General features: G+C 39.8%; 1 protein-coding gene across 1 annotated transcript in view; it reads right to left on the bottom strand.

The window, feature by feature from the left end:
• The window catches only part of SMYD3 (SET and MYND domain containing 3), a 326,898-nt gene that overhangs the window by 276,508 nt on the left and 29,711 nt on the right, over positions 1-20,679 (bottom strand). Inside the window, exons 2-5 of the mRNA XM_087718002.1 lie at positions 15,976-16,039; positions 10,623-10,730; positions 8,955-9,012; positions 4,682-4,818 (exon numbers count right to left, since the gene is read on the bottom strand). Coding sequence (XP_087574128.1) covers positions 4,682-4,818; positions 8,955-9,012; positions 10,623-10,730; positions 15,976-16,039 — 367 coding nt within the window. The remainder of the gene's footprint in view (positions 1-4,681; positions 4,819-8,954; positions 9,013-10,622; positions 10,731-15,975; positions 16,040-20,679) is intronic.

Here is a 20,679-nt window from a genome sequence, read left to right as displayed (position 1 = left end):
CGCTACAGTTTTCCAATTTAAAGTTACCCAGTGATAAACTTGAACAAATAAAATAAAGGAATCTGCCTTGATAAAATATTTAGTGAAGATGGAAAAACAAATGGAGAACCTTTTAGTTGTACCAGTAAACATGTACATACTGTACAGTAGTGGCCAAAATTGTGGAAACCTTTTGGGGGAGAAAGTGTATTTTTGAGATTTAATGGCTAATAACACCACTTTTTTTTAATAGTACCATAAAAGTATATATCCACGGAAAGATAACTTAATCAAGAGTGTAATGCAATGAAGTTTGTTCAATTATTCTATGAAAAGTTATAGGTCAAAACAACCCAGCAATAAAACCGAGTTAGTAAAAGCAATCATTCAATCTTGGTTTCGCATTATAATAGTTGCAGAACTAAAAGACTTTGTTCACTCCTTGGGAAGACATTGTAAGGCCATAATTCATTATCACCATGCAAATTATCATGGTGATAATTTTTGTATATCTCATTTTTTCTATGGTGATAATTTTGTTATATCTCATTTTTTTTCTATTTTTCACTTTTCTCCTTTATAACTGCTATCCTAATAACAAATCCTTCATAAAAGTTATTGTATTACATTCTTGATTGAATTATCTTTCCATTGATATATAATTTTATGGTACTATTTCCTACCCCCCCAAAAAAGTGATGTTATTAGCCATCAAACCTCAAAAATAAACTTTCCTCCCAAAAGGTTTCCACAATTCTGGCCACTACAGTATGTATATATGGCAGAGGGGAAGGGGGACAGGATTTAAGTCAGACATCTTTTGCAAGTTTACTTGGAAATGCTAAAGATCCTGGATTTTCTGCATGTAGTACATGCTGTGAGAAATAGAACCAATATCTAGTGTTTCAGTTTTATTATTTTAAACTACTTTTAATCTTGAAGAGTACACATACAGGACACAAACAGCAATTTTGTTAAATCCCTAAAGTGAAATTAAATTGTAAAATATGTTTATGAATCACTATATTCTAAGAGGAAAGCATAGAATGAATTGGTTTCTCTCCTCCTTAACTGAACATTATATAATGTTCTTAGTTCAAAAATGCTTACTTTCTTTTGTACCACTCCTTTGAAATTATAACCGTATTACACTTAAAAATTATTGAGCTTTCCTCAATTGAACTTTCATTTTATTCATATTTTTCAATGGTTACAGTAACATATTATTTTGGAATTTTCTAACTAGCTTTTCCATGTATTTTTAAAAATTGTGTAATAATTATTATAAAAACATGCAATACTAAATTCCACAGGAGATAGATAGTATCTCTTTCAAGGTATTATTAATGATCATGTTATCATGAATAAAACTCTATTTTGTGACTTTCATTTTCGTATGTTTCATTACAAGTCTCCAAAGACTTTCTTGGTATAGCAGCAAAACTAACCATATTTATAATAAAAACACTGGATGTTATTAAGGATGAAAGAAAAGGGGGAGGTTAAAGTAGATTCATTGCAATCTCTATTTGATAGATACTTTTCTAAAATATGTCAAGAATTAGTAACCTTTGTACAGGCTGCTTATTTTTCTCTTTCATCTTGCTATAGATTTATTCTCATTCCTGGAGCACCTACATCAAATAGCCTGTAACTGACTTGTATGGTTTACTATACAAATTACTAAAAACTATTCATAAATGAAAGAATGGCATTCAAATGTAGAATAAGTATGTCGTGCCTAGGAAATACACAGAAAAGAACACAGAACACCTGATTATTATTATTTACAATAGTTTTGTTTTGTTCTGTGATAACGTATACCAAGAATTATTTGGGCCAGTTTCAATTTATTTCAACAAACTGGGATTCTTTGGGGAAAAAACGGAGTACTTATATTTTTGGCCACATCTGCTTTCCATTCAGCATAATTTAAAATCTAAAATATTTCAGAATCCTTTCTCTCACACAAGTTTATTTGCAAATAATTTTCTATTAAAAAGTTAATAAATTGCTAACAAATGGTAGAATAGTGTACTATAATATTGAATCTAAAACTTCCAAGCAGATAGTTATTATTAGCAACAAAGTAAATAAGTACAATAACAGTGAATTCCTAAATATAACTACCATATTTTTCAGAGCCTCAAAAAAGAGGCTGAAAATCTGGGTGCATCTTATAACTGAATATAGCATTTTTTGCCTTCCGAAACCCCACCCACTTCACCAAAATGGCCCTGCATGGCCTTTAGGAGGCTTCCAGAGTGCTCCTGGGGGCTGGGGAGAGCAGAAATGAGCGAAAAATAGGCAATTTGTTGCTCAATTTTGCCTCCCCATCCTCCAGGAGCACTCTATAAACTTCCTAAAGGCTATGCATGCCCTTTTTTTGATGAAAAAGGGCCCATTTTTGTGAAAAATGGGCCATTTTTTGCTCGCTTTTACCCTTACCTTTCTCCTACTCCTGCTCTTCCTCTTCCCCTTCCTACTCTCCCTCTTTCTCTTTCTCCCCCTTCCATCCTCCTCTCCTTACCTCTTTCTTCTTTCCCCCGTCTTCATTTCTTTCTCTCCTCCTCTCTCCCTTTCTTTTTCTATTATTATTGGTGTATATTTCAAAACTCAGTTTATGTTTCCTTGGGATGGTATTTCCATCAGCCCAGATATAATTTAGTAACATTTCTTATTCCCTTACCTTCATTAGTCTATCCTAGATGTTTTCCCCCTTTATATCTTGTTCTTGAGTAGATACTTATATGTTTAATATTTTCTTTTGCCCCCCCCCCCCCGAGCACTCAACAAGCCTCCTAAAGGGTATTTATGCCCTTTTGGGGGAGGAACGGGCCCATTTTCCTGAAAAACGTGCAGTTTTTGGAAGGTCTGCAGAGTGCAAAACCTTTTTTTTAAATTTGCTTCTTCAAAACCTTGGTGCGTCTTATACACCAGTGTCTTATACTCCAAAAAATATAGTATATCGAATGTAATGATGTGATGATGTGATGTGGTGATGATGATGGTGGGCTCATTTCTTTGGCATAGCTTTGTTAAAGGAAAGTTCACAGATTATTTTACATTCTTTTTGTTATTTTTTATTTTGGCTACTTTTTACTATGTTTTTAATATTGTTTTAACTGTTCACTCCAGATATTCATGCATATGAGATTAATAGACATACTAATTAATTGCCATTAATTATCCAAAAATTGATATACAATAGTATAAAATTCATTATTTGTTTATTCAATATTATACCACAGATTATATTATATGTATATATGTATGTATGTGTATGTGTGTGTATATGTATATATGTATGTGTATGTATGTATGTGTATGTATGTATGTATGTGCGTGTGTGTATATATATATATATATATATACATATAGTGTGTGTGTGTGTGTGTATATATATATATATATATATATATATATATATATAATAAATATAGTTATTTATTTATTTATCAGCACAAATACACACACACATATATGTGTGTGTGTGTGTATATACACACACACAAAAAACATACATACACACACATACACATATATACACAAAATCTATCCAAAGAACTAAATATATTTTATAGATTATGATAATTTTATGTCCTTCATACTATATAATTAGTATAGTAATATTGTATTTGTCACAGAGGAAGACAAATTTAATGGCTTTAATTCAGACACTAATTTTATTTTATTTTTAAAAACATACTCTTATTCTGAGCTTTTCCTGCTTATTTTTATAGCAAAACCGATTTGGAACAATTTTTAAAATTAATGTTTATCCCACAAAAAGGAATAATGTATTAAAACAGCAGATAATGTTCATCCTATAAAGCACTATGTTTTAGACAAACTCAAACACATTCATTTATTACAGCGAAAAAAATGTAATCAACAAAATATTTAAAACTACATAACCATTTTAAAAAGCAAGTAGAAGAAAAAATTAGATGATTTCAAACCAGTGAAAAGAAATCTGAAATTGAGTCAGCTGAACTTACAAACTTCTCATGTGGATCATGATGGATCCACAAACCATGCAAATTAGTCATTAGATTTGCAGAAAATGATAAAAAGTAAAGCTCAAAATAAAGTCACTTTACAGTGGATTATAGCTGTAATATTTTGCTGTAGGAAATTACAAAATTATTCCACGTAGTCACCCTTTCAGTTATCTAAAGCAAATAATAGGTGATAATAAATGCAGCAGAACATTATTAACCTCCCTTGACATTTATATCAGGATGAAAAAAAAAAAAATTCCTAATGCTGGGTAACAAATAAGTCAAGTAACAAGGCATACATCAGAGTGTGTAAGCATTAAATATACATTGTGATACATTATTTTTTCAATAGATACCAATTTCAAACAAAAAGGGATGCATAAGCCTTTTTTTTCAGGAAGCAAGATATAAACATTTTTAATTTTAAAAACTTGTGTTATTTTTCAATATTAGCATTATGTAATTTGTCATAGTTCTTTTTTAAAAAAATATGCTGATTGTTTCTATTAGAAAAAAAATACTGACCTTGAGAGGGGAATCTGTAATTGCTGAAGTGGTATATAAATTTACTGTTCACTCAGTCCGGTATCTGGTAGTGTATTATGGTTTAAAATAGCTCTTTCAAACAACATAAAAGTACAAGAATATGAAAAGTGCCTACATATTTTCAATTTTCAAAAATCTCTTTTAACACTTACTTTTGCAAAGATCTGAAAAATATCTAAGGCCGGCAAAAGCTGAGAAACATCTTGGATTTCCACCGTCAAATACAGCTGCAGAGTCTTAGCAAGATGCCTAAGACCCGCTTTCATGTCTTCACTCAATTCATCAACATCTTTAAAAAGAGGAAATATATTAGTGTGAGGATTATCTTGTACCAACATCTTTAAGCAATCCAGAATCAGCTTGGCAGTGTGGACGCTTCAAACTCCAAAAAGACAAGATATTCTAGTTTATTTCTGACATAACGTCTCAACACTAGGTTGATATTGCCAAATTGTACAAATATTATGTGAATGGAAAAGCTAAATCTTAGGACAAAACAGATGTGCAAAGAGACAGCAAACAGAAAATCAAGTGTCTTAACAGTAACAATAGTAATTTTATTTCATTCAAAATATTTTTCCCCATGCAAGATGACAATATCTTGATTTATTTCAATCAGAAGTATGCTGTAAAAGTGGAAAATTGCATACCTAAGTGGTATGTGGTTTTTTTTAAAGAATAAGAAAGCAATTTGACTGTAGGCAGTAATAATTTAAAAAATCTAGCTGTCAATTCATAGCAAATTAATTGTTTATAACAACTTGTCCTTTAATAAAATGAACAATTAGCTAAAAGATAAAGAGCGAGATGATAGAATGAATAGACAAACATACAGATTAAAATATAATTCATGTCAGGTTCAATTTGAAACAATGGACACTCAATACTGACATTCCGTGTGATTTAATCAAAACTCTTCTTTTTTTGCAACAGCATGTATGGAAGACTGCTGTTTCATCCTAAATACATAGCAAACATCCTTTTCCAAATCCATAGAAGATACTTTCATTTCACTCAGGATATCTTACTACCTTCCCTGTGAAAAGGAAAATTTCACAGTGTTCCTGTGCAATTTTATCCAGGTTATTTACAAGATTCAGAAAGTCTCAAATAACATCATATGACATCATCAATGCCTTTTTTAATCCACAGATATGGAAGATTGGGGAAGATTATTCACTTCTTATTTGACAGGTCACTAAATATGGAGATATTTCTGGAGAGAAAGATTGTGAAATTTGTTGCAATCATAATGACTGTTAGGCAATTAGAAATTTAGTATATTCCCATTAATTATTAATCGAGTGTTCTTGATCATTTGTTTTCTCACCAGGTGATGATAGAGAGAGAGAGAGAGAGAGAGAGAGAGAGACAGACAGACAGACAGACAGACAGACAGACAGACAGACAGACAGACAGACAGGTAGAGCACTTATATACTGCTTCACAGTGCTTTATAGCCCTCTAAGCGGTTTAGAGTCAGCATATTGCCAGTGAGAATCAAACTCATGGAGTAAGCAATGAGTTAGCCTACACTACTGCATTCTAACCAATGGGCCTCCACGGCTCTTACAATATATCTTACAATAATTTGAATGTCAGGGTTCCAAGTAATACCCCACGAAAGACTTTGAGGCATGAAGTTCCTCAAAGTTCCATTTTATTAGAGATGTCATATTGGCATATCTGGGAAAACTCAAATCTGAAAGCTTCCAGGTTTTCCCCACCCAAATGAAAGTCCAAGCCCTTGCCCAGCACCCACATGTCCATCACATGGCCCAATCAGGCCTCCCAGTCATGCTCCTCTAGGTGCAGGGCAAGAGAAAGGAATGTTATTATGACTATATATCTCCCGTACTTCATATAATCCCCCCGCCCATTTTCCCACATCATTGAATGTGGCAGGCCTGAAGGCCCAATTATCCTTAGAGCAAAATTAGGGGGTGGGGAAAGTAAATCAACAAAAATAAGATAAACATAACTGTGAAAACCAAGAAGCAGCTATGTTGGTAGACATTTTATATTTTAGGTCAATAGTCTGTCCCCAAAGTAGCCAAATGGATGTTTCTGAGAAATTATTTTATTCATTTTTCCCAAAAACTTGTAGGGAAGGCAATAAATGGTGATCACAGAAGGGACAGACAGAAAACCAGTCTAGTTGCCAAGACCTGGATTGTGATCATATGACCATGGGGGTGCTGCAAAGGAAAACTATATCCATCCAAATTTTGGGAGGAATTTGAAGTATCAATAATGATAATAAAGTGGTATTGTATAGAACAGAATTATCTGTACTGGAACAATTAATTATTGCCTGGGAAGATACACCCGATAGAAATTGTACAGCAAGTGATCAAAAATTCAGTTCCGATATCGTATGAAATTGAAAAAAATAGCAAATGAACTAAACTGATATCAAGTAAATGAATTGTTTTAATTTTCTGGAGTTAAAAATAATCCTTGAAAAATGAAACATTACAAAAAAAAGATGACACATACAGAACATTTTTACATGTTATTCCTAAAGTACCTTTGAATCCTTCCCCACCCTCTGTGCATATGAATGAATGCTGGTAATTCAGGAATGAAAGCAGGGGACGAGCGCATAAATCACTCTAACCCCATTCTAGCTCAATGTAATTTATAATTTTTATTAATATTGCATCTGCAGGCAGCCTGATGATTATTTATATCCCCAGATTCAGCAGGGTAGGGTGGTGGGGAATTCTCATCCAACTATGAAAATGTGACACACACTTTGCAGGTTTTCTTTTGAAAGGATTAACAATGTAGTCTCAGAATTTGATCCAACTACCGTGTTTCCCCCAAAATAAGACAGGGTCTTATTTTCTTTTGCCCCATGAAATATGGCCTTGGGCTTATTATAGGGAGAGGGCTTATTGTTTTGGGGTTGCCAGGCAGCTGCTTCATTGCGAGCGGGCTCCTGAAGAGATGGGCACAGCCAAGGCACGTGGTGTTCTGCCCGCTCCCCAGCTCTCGCGGCTTGACACATTTGGGATACCCCCTAGGTCAGTGCATGGAGCTTTGCCCGGCTGGAGAAGGGGGTTGCGTGAGCACCTGTTCCACCTCCAGCAAGCATGCCTCCCAGCCTCACCATGCTCTGCCCAACTCTCCCTGCAGGGCCAGGGCACCGGCGCTGGTGCCGGCACACTCTGAGCATATCTTCTTCTCTGGCTTCCAAACTCCAAAACTGGGCTGCTAAGTCTTCCAACAGCAGCCGCTCTAGGAGTGTGCTCTATGGTTGTGGGCTGGTTGCTGGAAGACTCTCTGTCTGGAAGACTCTCTGTCCGGCAGCTGGCCCACAACCATAGAGCGCACTCCTAAAGCAGCCGCTGCTGGGAGACTCGGCAGCCGAATTTTGGAGTTTGTAAGCCTGAGAAGAAGTTATGCTCAGAGCGCTGCGGCGGTGGCTGGGCCAGGGCATGGTGAGGCTGGAAGACATGCTTGCTGGGGGCGGAACAGGTGCTCGCACAACCCCTCTCTCCATCCCGGCAGAGCTCCATGCACTGACCATAGGGATATCCCTAATGTGCCACGCCGCAGGACCTGGGGGCGCGGGCAGAGCGCCACGTGGCTTGACACCTTAGGGATACCCCCAAGGTCAGTGAATGGTGGTCTGCTCAGCTGGAGAGGGAGTTTGTCAGCCAGCTGCTCATGAGCGTGATCACCTCATGGCTGCTTCACCCCGAGGCTGTGCCCGGCTCTTTGGGAGACTGCTCGCAAGGGAGCAGCCGCTCAGCAACTCCCCCCTCTGGCCAGGCAGAGCGCTACTCCCCAACCTAGCGGTATCCCAAAGGCGCCAAACAATGTGAGCACCTTTCCACCCGCCCCCTGGCTCCCGCGGCTTGGTGCCTTCGGGATACCTCTAGATCGGTGAGCGGAGGAGGGGGTTGTCCAGGGGGGTTATTTTCAGGGATGGGCTTATATTTTTGCCCACGCGAAAAATGTGGCATGGTGTTAGTTTCAGGACAGGTCATATTTTCAGGGAAACATATACAACCCCCACACACCAAAATAACTAAAAAACCTCTAAAATAAATGCAATTGCTAAGATATATATAATAAAATAATATTTTGATCTCACTATACATAATTTAGAGTAAAAAAAAATCATTAATATTCCAAAGTCAAATATCTGGTATGGGAGCAGAGAGATCCAAAATTATTTTTTAGATTGCATTGATTCAGTTAACACCTGATTTAACTGGGAGACCCTCTACCTTCATTATTATTATCACAATATGTATTGCCTATAAACAGTAGTTCCTTCATCAGATTTAAAGGAGCACAAAAATCCTCACCATGAAGCTGCTAACCATAAAATGTTTAAAAGATAGTGTGTCCTCACACATCTTTAACATAGTAGAGTCCCTTTAAATTGAGAAAATACACAAAAACACTTACTTGACTGAAGATCAGAAAGAGAATACAGCTCTTCAGATGGGCATACCGATTGCCTTAACTGGTGAGAATATAAAAACACTAATGAATAAAAATAACCTTGGATAATTGTTTCACTGTTTAAAAAAAGCTATAATAGCAATAGCACTTTCACTTATATACTGCTTCACAGTGCTTTACAACCCTCTCTAAGCGGTTTACAGAGTCAGCATATTGCCTCCAACAATCTTGGTCCCCATTTTACCAACCTTGGAGGAGAGAAGGCTGAATCAACCCTAAGCTGGTGTGACTCGAACTGTCAAACTGCTGGCAGCTGGCAGCCGGCAGAAGTAGCCTGTAGTATTGCATTTTAACCACTGCACCACCCCAGCTCTTAAACCTGGTATACATGAATACAAAAAACAATAATCATCTGAAATAAAGTATTGTGGCTATTTTATGATTGGAAAAACATTATTGGAGTTTTGCATTTTATCATTATTCATTTAATTTATTCTCCATTTTATTCATTTTTACATATTATTTTTATCTATTTCACTGCTAGAATAGTTGCAACAAGTGCACATGATATTTAAGACTTCTACTCAAGGACTCCCTTTTAAAATTGGTGCCAAAAGACCAACCTCTCATAAATATCTGAGATATTAATTGTTTTGAAGAAATGAAGTAAACATGGGATTTGGCATCAGCATCAGCCTAAGATCAAACTGATTAACTCTTAAGCCAACAGCATAAATACAATTTTTAGTTTTAAGCAATTTTTGTGGAATTTCATTTAGAAACTGAAACTATAAAATCATATCTCTAATGGCAAAAAAATGTATATGTTGATACCATACTTATGGCGGATTGATTTATTACATTTATTTGCCTGGTTTGACCTATTTCTAATTTCTGCCCAAATGCCCAAGAATGCAGTTGAAATAATTTCAAAAGACTTTATACAAAGGGACATTGTTTCATACCACATCCAACTATTAGCTGTATAGCCTAACGCATACAAATGTGTGCCTCTAGTTATCTTAATTTTCTTTTTCCATCAACTTAAAAGCTAGTCAAGTGAAGAGGCAATACCTTTACTTCTGCTGATTACTGTAGAGCGATCACACACAATCACACATACATAGTCACTTAGCACAGCCCATTTTACTATGCTTTTTCAACCCAAAAGACACCCAGAGGATCTCACAAAGTAGTAAAATACATGTTAATTCCATTCCTCAAGAATACAATCCCAAAAGACGATTTTTGAACACAAGAGAAAGGGATAGAAGACAAAAACAAGCAAGCTAAGCAACAATTCTTAACATCACACAGTTCTTATAAAAACCAGGTCAAATATACACAAGTCAAGGAAAGAAGACTCAAAGGAGTAAATTGGCTCCTTTCCTATTTTCTCTTGTAACCAGCATAGGTTAGAACATCAATTCATCAAGTCTCACTTGAGCTCATTGCTATAGGCACTTTATAATACAAAGATATTCTCAAAGGATTTGGTCAAGTAAAAACATGGGGCAATCTGACTGAATGAAGTTTTCTCTCAACCTCTTCTTCAAGAAGCCCCATCTCAATGATCACTTCAACTCTGAAATATACAATCTGTTTCCATGTTAACAGATGTGGTGCAGATATATTTTGCAAAAATTAATCATATATAAAAAGTTAACTTACTACTTTGAAAATAATCCTGCCAACAAGCCTCACTGAGTCAGGAGGAAAATTAGGGTCAATATCTTTAATACATTTGCATTCCCGTTTATGGTCCAGCCAGGCTTCTTTCTAGGAGTGAAAAGAAATTATTTTCCCTTTAATAGTTAGTACTTTTTAAAAAAAAAAATGACCTCCTCCTTCAATGTTTTACTTCCATCTCTGTTTTTTTTTTGGGTATGCGCATGTGCGAAGGAATATGGCTGCCGGGTTCTTCGCTCCGGCGTTCACATGGGAAGAACAGCAAAAAGAAGGAGACTTCGCCCTCTGAAATTGTGCCGGAGAGAGATCAGGGCACGGGCGATTTCTTGGAGAATCCGGTGTTGGCAGCAGAGTGGAGAGACTTCGCTGTCCAGGGCTGCCTCTGTGAAAAAACGCCGGCGCCGCTCGGAGGCGCCCGGAAGACGCCGCGGCCCAGCTGATCAGGACGCCGCGGCCCAGCTGATAAGACATCGAAAACGCCGTCCGGGCATAAAGGGTTATACAGGATTATACAGGGCAGGAATCGATCGCCGGAGGCTTGCTGGCAGCGGACAGGAGAGATTCTGTTCTCCGAGGCTGCCTTTAGCCTTGCAAAGAGCGCCGACGCCAAACACCGTTCGGGGGTGCTCGGAAGACGCCGCGGCCCAGCTGAGTTGGAGAGACATTTAAAAACACTGCCCGGGGGCCGCGTGGAAGGCGCTGCGACCCATTTCGGCTGGAGACACTGGGCAACCTCGGTCTGGAGTATTGTTTGGGATTTGTTGTGATCCGGTGGACTTGAGAGAGCCTAGACCCTCCTCCCCCTGCCGGCTGAAAGAGTCCCCCCCCCTCTTCTTGTTACTCTGCCTCGTCTGTACTTTTGGTTGCTGTGGACTGTATTGGATTATCTATTGCCCCAGGGAGAAGGCGGTTAGCCTGAGACATCACTGGGAAAGAATGGGAGGCGGTCTTTATCTGCCGCTGCTGCAACCCCATTCTTTTCCCTTCGGCTTGGCCTCCCCTGTTGGGACATTCGCCCCTCCATCGGGCTGCTGTCACCGCAGGGCCCTATGTTGGCTAAGATTAGACTCTTCTTGGAATGTGTCCTTTGGACCTTTCGGACTATATTTTCATCTGTCCCATTATCAACATTTCCATCTGCCAAGGCCAATGTGGTCTGATGCTGCCTTGGACCTGCTACCACAGATAGCACCACTACTGGACGAGTGGGGGTATTTACAACATATAGAAGACCCTCTCTATCTCTATTCCTTAACCACCTTGGACTCTTTTGGACCTTCCCAGGACTATTCGCACTTTAAATTAATTAACTTGCGCAACCTATAATTTCTTACTCTTCTTTCATCTTTCTCTTCTTCCTTTGTATGGGTTATGCATGAGGTATGTTTGAGATAAGTGAATGTCCCACTTTTATGATTATATTGTTGTAATTTTGTGTTTTTAACTCTTTACGTGGGGACTGCCTGGGAGAGTGCATGAGTATGCGTGCTTCGGAGGACCTGCCGGGAGTTGCGGGGGCTATGGGGGTGGGTGAGGGGACCAGAGACACGGGAGAGGGTCGGGGTATTGCGGTCGTAACAGGGAGAGGCAGATACGGCGGGGACTTTAGGGCAAGCCATTACCGGGGAAGGAGGGTTCGCTATATTACAGAGATCCCTCCTTCCGGCCCTATGAGTCCCACTCCAAGACCAGATGGCGCAAGTAGTCAGGACCCTGGCCTCAGGCTGTTGTCGCTAAATGCCAGGTCTGTTGTACATAAAGCTCCTCTCGTCCGGGACTTAATTGAAGACGAGAGGGCAGACCTGGCATGTATTACTGAGACCTGGCTGGGCCCAGAGGGAGGAGTCCCCCTTGTAGAGCTGTGCCCAGCAGGATTTCAGGTGCTGCATCAGCCGAGAGCTCAGGGAAGGGGTGGGGGTGTGGCCGCCGTTATCCGGGAGTCGTTAGTTCCTCGTAGGGTCCCTGCTCCGGAGATTGTCGGGTGTGAGTCTTTGCTGTTAAAGTTGGACCTCAAGGGTCAAGTGGGTCTGCTGCTAACGTACCTGCCTCCCAACAGCGTTGCAGCAGCCCTCCCCTCGCTCCTCGAGTCGGTAGCCGAGCTGGCAATTGAGTTCCCTAGGTTGATGGTCCTGGGGGACTTTAATTTGCCGTCGCTCGGTGAAAACTCTGATGGGGCGCAGGAGTTCATGGCTTCCATGACAGCCATGGGCTTGACTCAAGTAATTCGAGGCCCAACCCATTCAGCGGGACACATGCTTGACCTTGTATTTCTCTCGGAGCAGTGGATGTGTGATCTTGGTCTGAGGGGGAGTGACATCATACCCCTGTCGTGGTCAGACCATTGCCTACTGAGGCTCGACTTCCGGAGGCCAAACCCCCACTGTAGGGAGGAGGAACCGACCAGGTGGTTCCGCCCCAGGCGTCTTATGGAGCCAGCAAGGTTCCAGACAGAGCTTGGGGTTATTCCTGACACTTTCGCCCACAGTCCGGCGGAGACTCTGGCTGCTGCGTGGCACTTGGCAGCATCAGAGGCCCTCGACCGGATTGCGCCACTGCGGCCCCTCCGAGGCGGCGGATCCCGGAGACCCCCTTGGTTCACCGAGGAACTCCGGGAGATGAAGCGCCGGAGGAGATGCCTAGAGCACCGTTGGAGATCCGATAAGTCCGCATCGAACCGAGCAATGGTTACCATCTGCACCAGGGAATATACTAGGGCACTTAGGACAGCTAAAAGATCACACATAGCTTCCCTGATTGCATCCGCTGAGTCTCGTCCAGCCGCCCTGTTTAGGATAACCCGCTCCCTGTTGAATAAAAGGGAGACGGGGGAACCCCTGCAGGGCAGAGCTGAAGAATATGCCCAATTCTTAGCGGACAAAATTGCTCGGTTTCGGGCGGACTTGGACTCCACACCTGCAGTTCCAGCCGAGGCACAGGGGGACCAAGTAGAACAGCTCTGGGTTGAGTTTCAGGAAGTTACCCCCGGGGATGTGGACAAGGCCATGAGAGCTGTAAGTTCCTCCACCTGTGCTCTGGATCCGTGTCCCTCATGGTTGGTCTCTAACTGCAGTGAGGTGACACGAGGCTGGATCCAGGCGGTTGTAACCGCCTCCCTTCGGGAGGGGAACTTCCCCGCCGCACTGAAAGCGGCGGTGGTGAGACCCCTCCTGAAGAAACCATCCTTGGATCCAGCTGTCCTTAACAACTATCGCCCGGTCTCCAACCTCCCCTTTCTGGGGAAGGTTGTTGAGAAGGTGGTGGCCTTCCAGCTCCAACGGTCCTTGGAGGAAGCAAATTATCTAGACCCCTTCCAGTCCGGCTTCAGACCCGGTTACAGCACAGAAACCGCTTTGGTCGCATTGATGGATGATCTTTGGAGGGCCAGAGATGAAGGACATCCCTCCATCCTGGTCCTCCTCGACCTCTCAGCGGCTTTCGATACCATCGACCATGGTATCCTTCTGCGACGACTGCGGGAGGTGGGAGTGGGGGGCACCGTGTTACGGTGGTTCTCCTCCTACCTCTCGGACAGGTCGCAGTCGGTGTTAGTGGGAGGGCAGAGATCGTCCCCAAGGCCCCTAAAATATGGGGTGCCGCAGGGTTCGGTCTTATCCCCCCTACTATTCAACATCTACATGAAACCGCTGGGAGAGATCATCCGCAGGCACGGGATTAGATACCATCAATATGCGGACGATACTCAATTGTATCTGTCCGCCCCGTGCCAAATCAATGAAGCGGTTGACGTGATGGGCCGGGGGCTTGAAGCCGTCATGGACTGGATGAGGATTAACAAGCTCGTGCTCAACCCAGAAAAGACCGAGTGGCTGTTGTGTTTTCCTCCCAAAAATTTGGCCAATAATCCAACACTCAGGCTGGGGGGTCAAATTTTACACCCCTCAGAGAGGGTTCGCAACTTGGGAGTCCTCCTGGATCCACAGCTGTCATTCGACCACCATATAGCGGCTGTGACCAGGGGGGCATTCGCCCAGGTACGCCTGGTGCGCCAGTTGCGACCCTACCTGAATCGGGAGGCCCTCACAACAGTCACTCGGGCCCTTGTGACCTCTAGGCTGGAATACTGCAATGTGCTCTACATGGGGCTGCCCTTGAGGAGCATCCGGCGACTTCAGCTAGTACAGAACGCAGCCGCGCGAGTGATCGCGGGTGCACCCCGATTCACCCGCATTACACCTATCCTCCGCGAGCTGCGCTGGCTACCTGTCGATCTCCGGATGCGCTTCAAGGTGCTATTGATCACCCATAAAGCCCTACATGGCAGTGGATCTGGATACTTGAGAGACCGCCTTCTGCCAATTACCTCCCTACGACCTATACGATCTCATAGATTAGGCCTCCTCCGTATTCCATCGGCCAGCCAGTGTCGGCTGGCAACTACAAGGAGGAGGGCCTTTTCAGCAGTGGCCCCGACCCTTTGGAACGAGCTCCCCGTAGAGATTCGTACCCTCTCCACCGTCCAGGCCTTCCGCACAGCCTTGAAGAACTGGCTCGCCCGTCAGGCCTGGGGATAAGGATTGCTACCCCGCCCGAATGTTGTATGCATGTTGCTCATTATTTTATTATGTGTTGTTGTCTCAACGTTGTATCCCCCCTTCCCTGGTTTTCTGTGCGCCGCCCTGAGTCCCCTCAGGGAAAAGGGCGGCCTACAAATGCAAATAAACCTCTATAAATAAACCTCTATAAACCTCTTTTTTAATTGGAGTATATTTCAAATGGAGTATAAAGTGTTTGCAATGTACTTTATAGAATGATTAACAAATACAAATAAGAATTGTGTAAGTCATCATTAGCAATATAGTCAGAATTTAATGGTAAACTAACAGTGAAATGCAACTGCTTCCAAAGGAAATCTATCTTGGGGTATATGAATAGATACATAAAATATAGGCTGCAGAAGTAGTTCTTCTACTCCACTTTGCCCTGGCCAGACCCCATGTGGAATACCATGTCTATTTCGGGAAAACTGTAGTGGAATGTATCCCAGTGAGAGGAGGGAGGGGCTCTTTCCCAGAAGACAAAGGGACAGTAAAGCAAAAACTGTCTAGTGAGCAGAAAGAGCAAAGTTGGACCCTCTCTTAACAATTCACAGAGTATATCTAAATGGTTTTTGCAGAAAATTACTTTAGTCTGGCAAGATTCTGTTTGTAGGTGAACAACAACAAAGGAATTAATCAGAAGTAACTCCACATGTCATTCTTGGTTTTGGGGAGCCTGACAGTACCCCAATTCAGGTAGGACTATGTAATTAGAAAACAATTTCATTAGTTTAAAAGTTTAGATATTGCATTGTCCATCTATGCTTTAAAATAATTACCTGACAGCTTGCACCACAGTATCTTGCAACTTTGCATTGAGAACACCTGAGTAACTGCTCCTTTCTAAAGTGGGAGGAGAGGGAAGGGAGGGGGGGGGAGAAAGAAAATAAAATGTCCATTAAATAGATTTACAACCCATACTCAATTTATCTGATGTAGTTTACTGGCTTAAGATTCTAGATCATAATTCTAGAAAAATACATTTTTCACCCGTGCTAAAAAGCAAAAGTTTTGTTTATATAATTTTGTTTTCTTTTAATTCAGTTACATCCCTTTCTCTTGTTTGCAAAAAGAAAATGCAGAAATGTATATATTTATCATTTACACATTATTTTTGAGAGTATATTTGTTGTATTATTTCTATTTTATTAGTTAAGAAAATGAGCATCTACCAAAAATGGTGAGGCTTCCAAAACAAAACTACTTTGTGAAATAACATCTAGTCAAACAGAGCTCCAGTGGCAATTAAATTTTCTAAAACAGGAGTGGGTAAAATTTTGGTGTCCATGAATCATTTATGAACAAGTATATTAAACACCTTAATATCTAAACTGTTTATATTTTCCTACCAAGCACAAGAGTCAAATCACGTCTTGTAAAATATATCAAAGGCCAGAATTGAAATGTGTGGCCAACTTCAACAATTCTGTTGAAAAATGGGTGACTGGAAAAATATAATGCACCACTCTTATCCACTGAACCTCCTTTTACAAAAAAGAAAGAAAGAAAGGCTGCCTCAATTTGCAGTCCAGCTTTCTTGGAGGACAGTGAAGAGATGCTGGCTGATCACACCTCTTGCTAAAAAGTGGGGTGATGTGAAAGCTGAGAACTTTGGGAATATATTCCCTTTTGTTAATTTAATGCTTCCCAAACAGGATAGAGAATGAACACATTCCCTGTTGTTGATGTAATTACATATGTCATTTTTTCTTTTTTAAAATCTCAATTTGTAGGAAAAGGTATGAGAGTTAAATGAGTTTATAATCATATGTCCTTGAACATAAAACACTTATATTGTGGTATATTTCACGATTGCAAATTTAATTATAACTAGACAGCCGATGATTCATTGGGTTATCTTTTAAGAGATATATCCCTGTCTAAACAGTTTCAGAATGTCTAGAGTAGGCAAAAATGCAGCGAAAGCAGGAACAACTTCCTAACGGCTTTCCCAGTGATTTTGCTTCTGGGAAGCTAGCAGGATTTGAGGGAAATCACAATCCTGACGATACTACAACATGCATAACTTCTAGAATACAAGTAGTGTGAAGATCCTTGAAATTTCAATTACACAGGAATAATGGGTCCTAGCTTTTGTGCACATTCTTTAAGTTAGCAGATTTGAGGTACTTGGTTCATTTGAGGTATGTAATTCTTGTCTTCATTTTGATTGATACTTGATTTTTGCACTATAATGCATTGTTTGGGCTAACTGAAGATTACAAACAAATAAGCAGACAGGAGTGTGCTAGTGGTATATAGATAAAAATGTGTTTGTCAGGTAACTTACCGTACTTTCCAGAAGAACAAAAGAATGACAAGATTGAGTACAAGCCATCTGTTCTCAGAAGTCCCTTTAAATTCAGTGAGATTTATTCTCAGATGTGTATGTATAAAACTGCAGTCAAAAACCTATAAAATCCCAAGTGTTTTCTTGTACTGAGTGATTGACTACATGTAAAAAAAATTATAATATTCAGAGTAACCCTTCAAGCAGATATTTGATACATACTGAAATGCTGCAATCTGAGCAGGATATATTTCACTTTTCTCTGCTGAGATAGTAAGTAGAAGAAATAACACTTTAATTTTCTTGTTCTGGTTTCACACAGGAAATCAAATGCTCTGTTTAACACAGTAGAATCCCCAAACAGTTTTGTAGTAAACAACACAGTTAGTTACAATTTGCTACAGGGAGTCAAAAACATGGTATCTTTTACAAAACAAAATCCACTAACTCAGAGAACAGATATAAACAAGATTGCAGTTGCAAAATATGTATTATAAATTAGAGCTTTGCCTAAAATAAACAAACATCAATGACTTATGGCAGTGAGATAAAATACCCAATATTTGGGGGGGGGGGGGGGAATAAGATTTTTTTTCTAAATGAAGCAAATTCCTAAACACCTGAGCCAGAATGCCTTAAAATGTTTGCTTCATATGATTTTGATTTAGTACAGTTATTGTCTACTCCTAGAGACCCCTAGTATTCTTCATTTTTAGATGTAATTCAAGCAAATATATCTTGGAACAGAATTGTTCCTTACTCTCTTCCCTTTATTCCTTCATCTTATTTGTGTTCATAGTAGAATTGTGGAAATTTCAAAAATGCCTCAGAAAAAATGCTTCAGTCTTTGACTAAACACATCAACTTTTCTTAGTAATTATTAAATCTTATTTACCGTATTCGCTGTATGAGATGCACCCAGATTTTCAGCAACTTTTTTAAGGAAAAAATGTGCATCTTATACTCTGAAAAATATGGTAATGATATTAATTAAAGCAGCAGCAGCATTATTTTAATATTTCAAACAGAGCACAGTTTAGGAAAGTAGCCCTATCAGTTCACACTATTTTTTTAAAAAAAAGGTCTCTACAGGTAGACCTAAGGTTACAATAGCAAGTAGGATAAGAATGTCCATTGCTGAGCGATGTGGCCATAAACCATAATGTCACATGAAAGCACTGCTTAGCAATTGCAAGCTCAGCTGTCATTGTAACCCCAAGACCTTATGGGTTGTTAAGGCCTCATGTATAGGGCATAATATGGGATGAGGTAGAGTCCCAGGCAAACAGGCAGAGCTATGGGTAGATGGATGTCACAGACGGCCACCCCAGTGCTTGGGCATGTGGGCATGTGCTGGGGCCAGATACTAAGGAACATAAGAATGGACAGGCAATAAAGCGGCAGGAGTGACTTGCAACCTCCTACCAACTTTCCCATTGATTTTTCTTATGGGAAGCCATTAGGAAAGGTCATAAATGGTCATTATGAGACCACAAAACACTGCAACCATCAAGTGACCAAGTGCCTGAATCATGACAACTTGACCATGGGAATGCTGAAATAATTGCAACTTCACAGACCAGTTATCAGTTGGTTAGGGCCATCTGAACAGTCAATTAACAAATGGTCATAACCCAAGAACTATCTCGGGTATTTTAGCAATCTCTGAGATAAACCAAAATTAAAACAATTATAAAATTTTCCATTCCCCTTCAATGAATTATGTTAAAAGTAACTCTGGAGGGAGTCTTGCTTTCTATTGAAATGGGCTGCCAAGACAGTACTCCATATTGTGGAGCCTGCGTACCATTTCTCTAGTCCCTTTCCTGATGTGATTAATTTCATTTGCCCATCTATGACATTTCCTTTTCTGTTATCAGAATAGAGGATTGGTGTCATAGTGCCTTCTTTCTGGAAATATTCATTGCAAACATTTATTTATTATCTTTATCAGCAAGCTGCTGGAACTGCTTTGCGTAGAACAGGAATGTCAAACTCACATCATCATGTTGTCATCATGTGATGTATCATGACTTTTTCCCCTTTGCTAAAACAGGGGTGGGCATGGCCAGTGCATGACGCATCCAGCTGTGGACCATGAGTTTGACACCCTGGTATAGACTATGTTTCAATGAAAAGTCCCTATATTATATTTTTTGCAATATAACTATTTATGTGTTTATAAAAACATCTGGTTACAGGATCGTAGTCTTCAATAAACTGACATAATTGAATAAATTGCTTCAAATATTGAATTGAACAATTTCCTCTGAAATCCACTGAATAGTACAGCATGCCATTAAACTTGATGAATCCTTCAATTATCAAATCATGTCATTTTTTATGTAATTACTGTCCTGATGCATCCTACTCTGATGATGAAAGCCAGGTTTATTTGTATAGTAGCATAGTTTCAGTTTAGTAAGTAATTAAATGTAATTTAAGTATAACATCGGTAAACTTTCAAAATTCTTGTTTTTAACCCAGTGTTTTTCACCTCTTCAATCTGTCAGACTGGACCTTTAGATTGCCTGTTGCTCTGCATTATCAGTTACCACACAGGTACCAGCACATCTTCATATTCACTATATTCACTCAAGGGGAGACTAGATTAGATGGGAAAATTACCTAAATAGAATCTCTCTGATGCATTCACAGTAATAACAGTTCACGCAAGTGTATAGGTGAGATAAAAGAACTACAGTAGTTTGAAGAGCTATTGAGATTTCTAAAGCATCTCAAGGTGTGAAAGAGTTCAGTAAAAATGAAATCTGTTAATTTCTAACTCCTATTAGAATCCGAAGTCTCCTATTTCCCATGAACAGATTTCAGAAAGATACTCTGAACAATGATTATCTGAATGCAATGACCAATAAAAATACAGATATTCACAGTAGTTAGTTTTTTTAATACTATTTAATACTATTAGATATTTTTATAAGAAATGCCAATTTGAATTGGATCATACCAATTTATAAAAAAAAGGAAATAGAAATGACCCAGGCAATTATAGACCCATTAGTCTTCTGAGCATTATTAGTAAATTGTATGCCAAACACCTAAACTATAAACTTTAGGATTGGCTAATTTCAGGGGAGATAATCAAAGACGATCAAGCTGGTTTTAGAGAAGGAAGATCTACAGTGGATTATATCTTAGTACTCCACCATTTAGTACAAAAATACACTTATTA

This window comes from Thamnophis sirtalis, unplaced genomic scaffold, assembly GCF_051295495.1.
Source record: "Thamnophis sirtalis isolate CommonGarterSnake01/CBP01778 unplaced genomic scaffold, rThaSir2_p1.2 scaffold_6, whole genome shotgun sequence".
Lineage (NCBI taxonomy): Eukaryota > Metazoa > Chordata > Lepidosauria > Squamata > Natricidae > Thamnophis > Thamnophis sirtalis.
The sequence above is the reverse complement of the archived record's forward strand: the minus strand, read 5'-3'. Positions and strand labels throughout refer to the sequence as shown.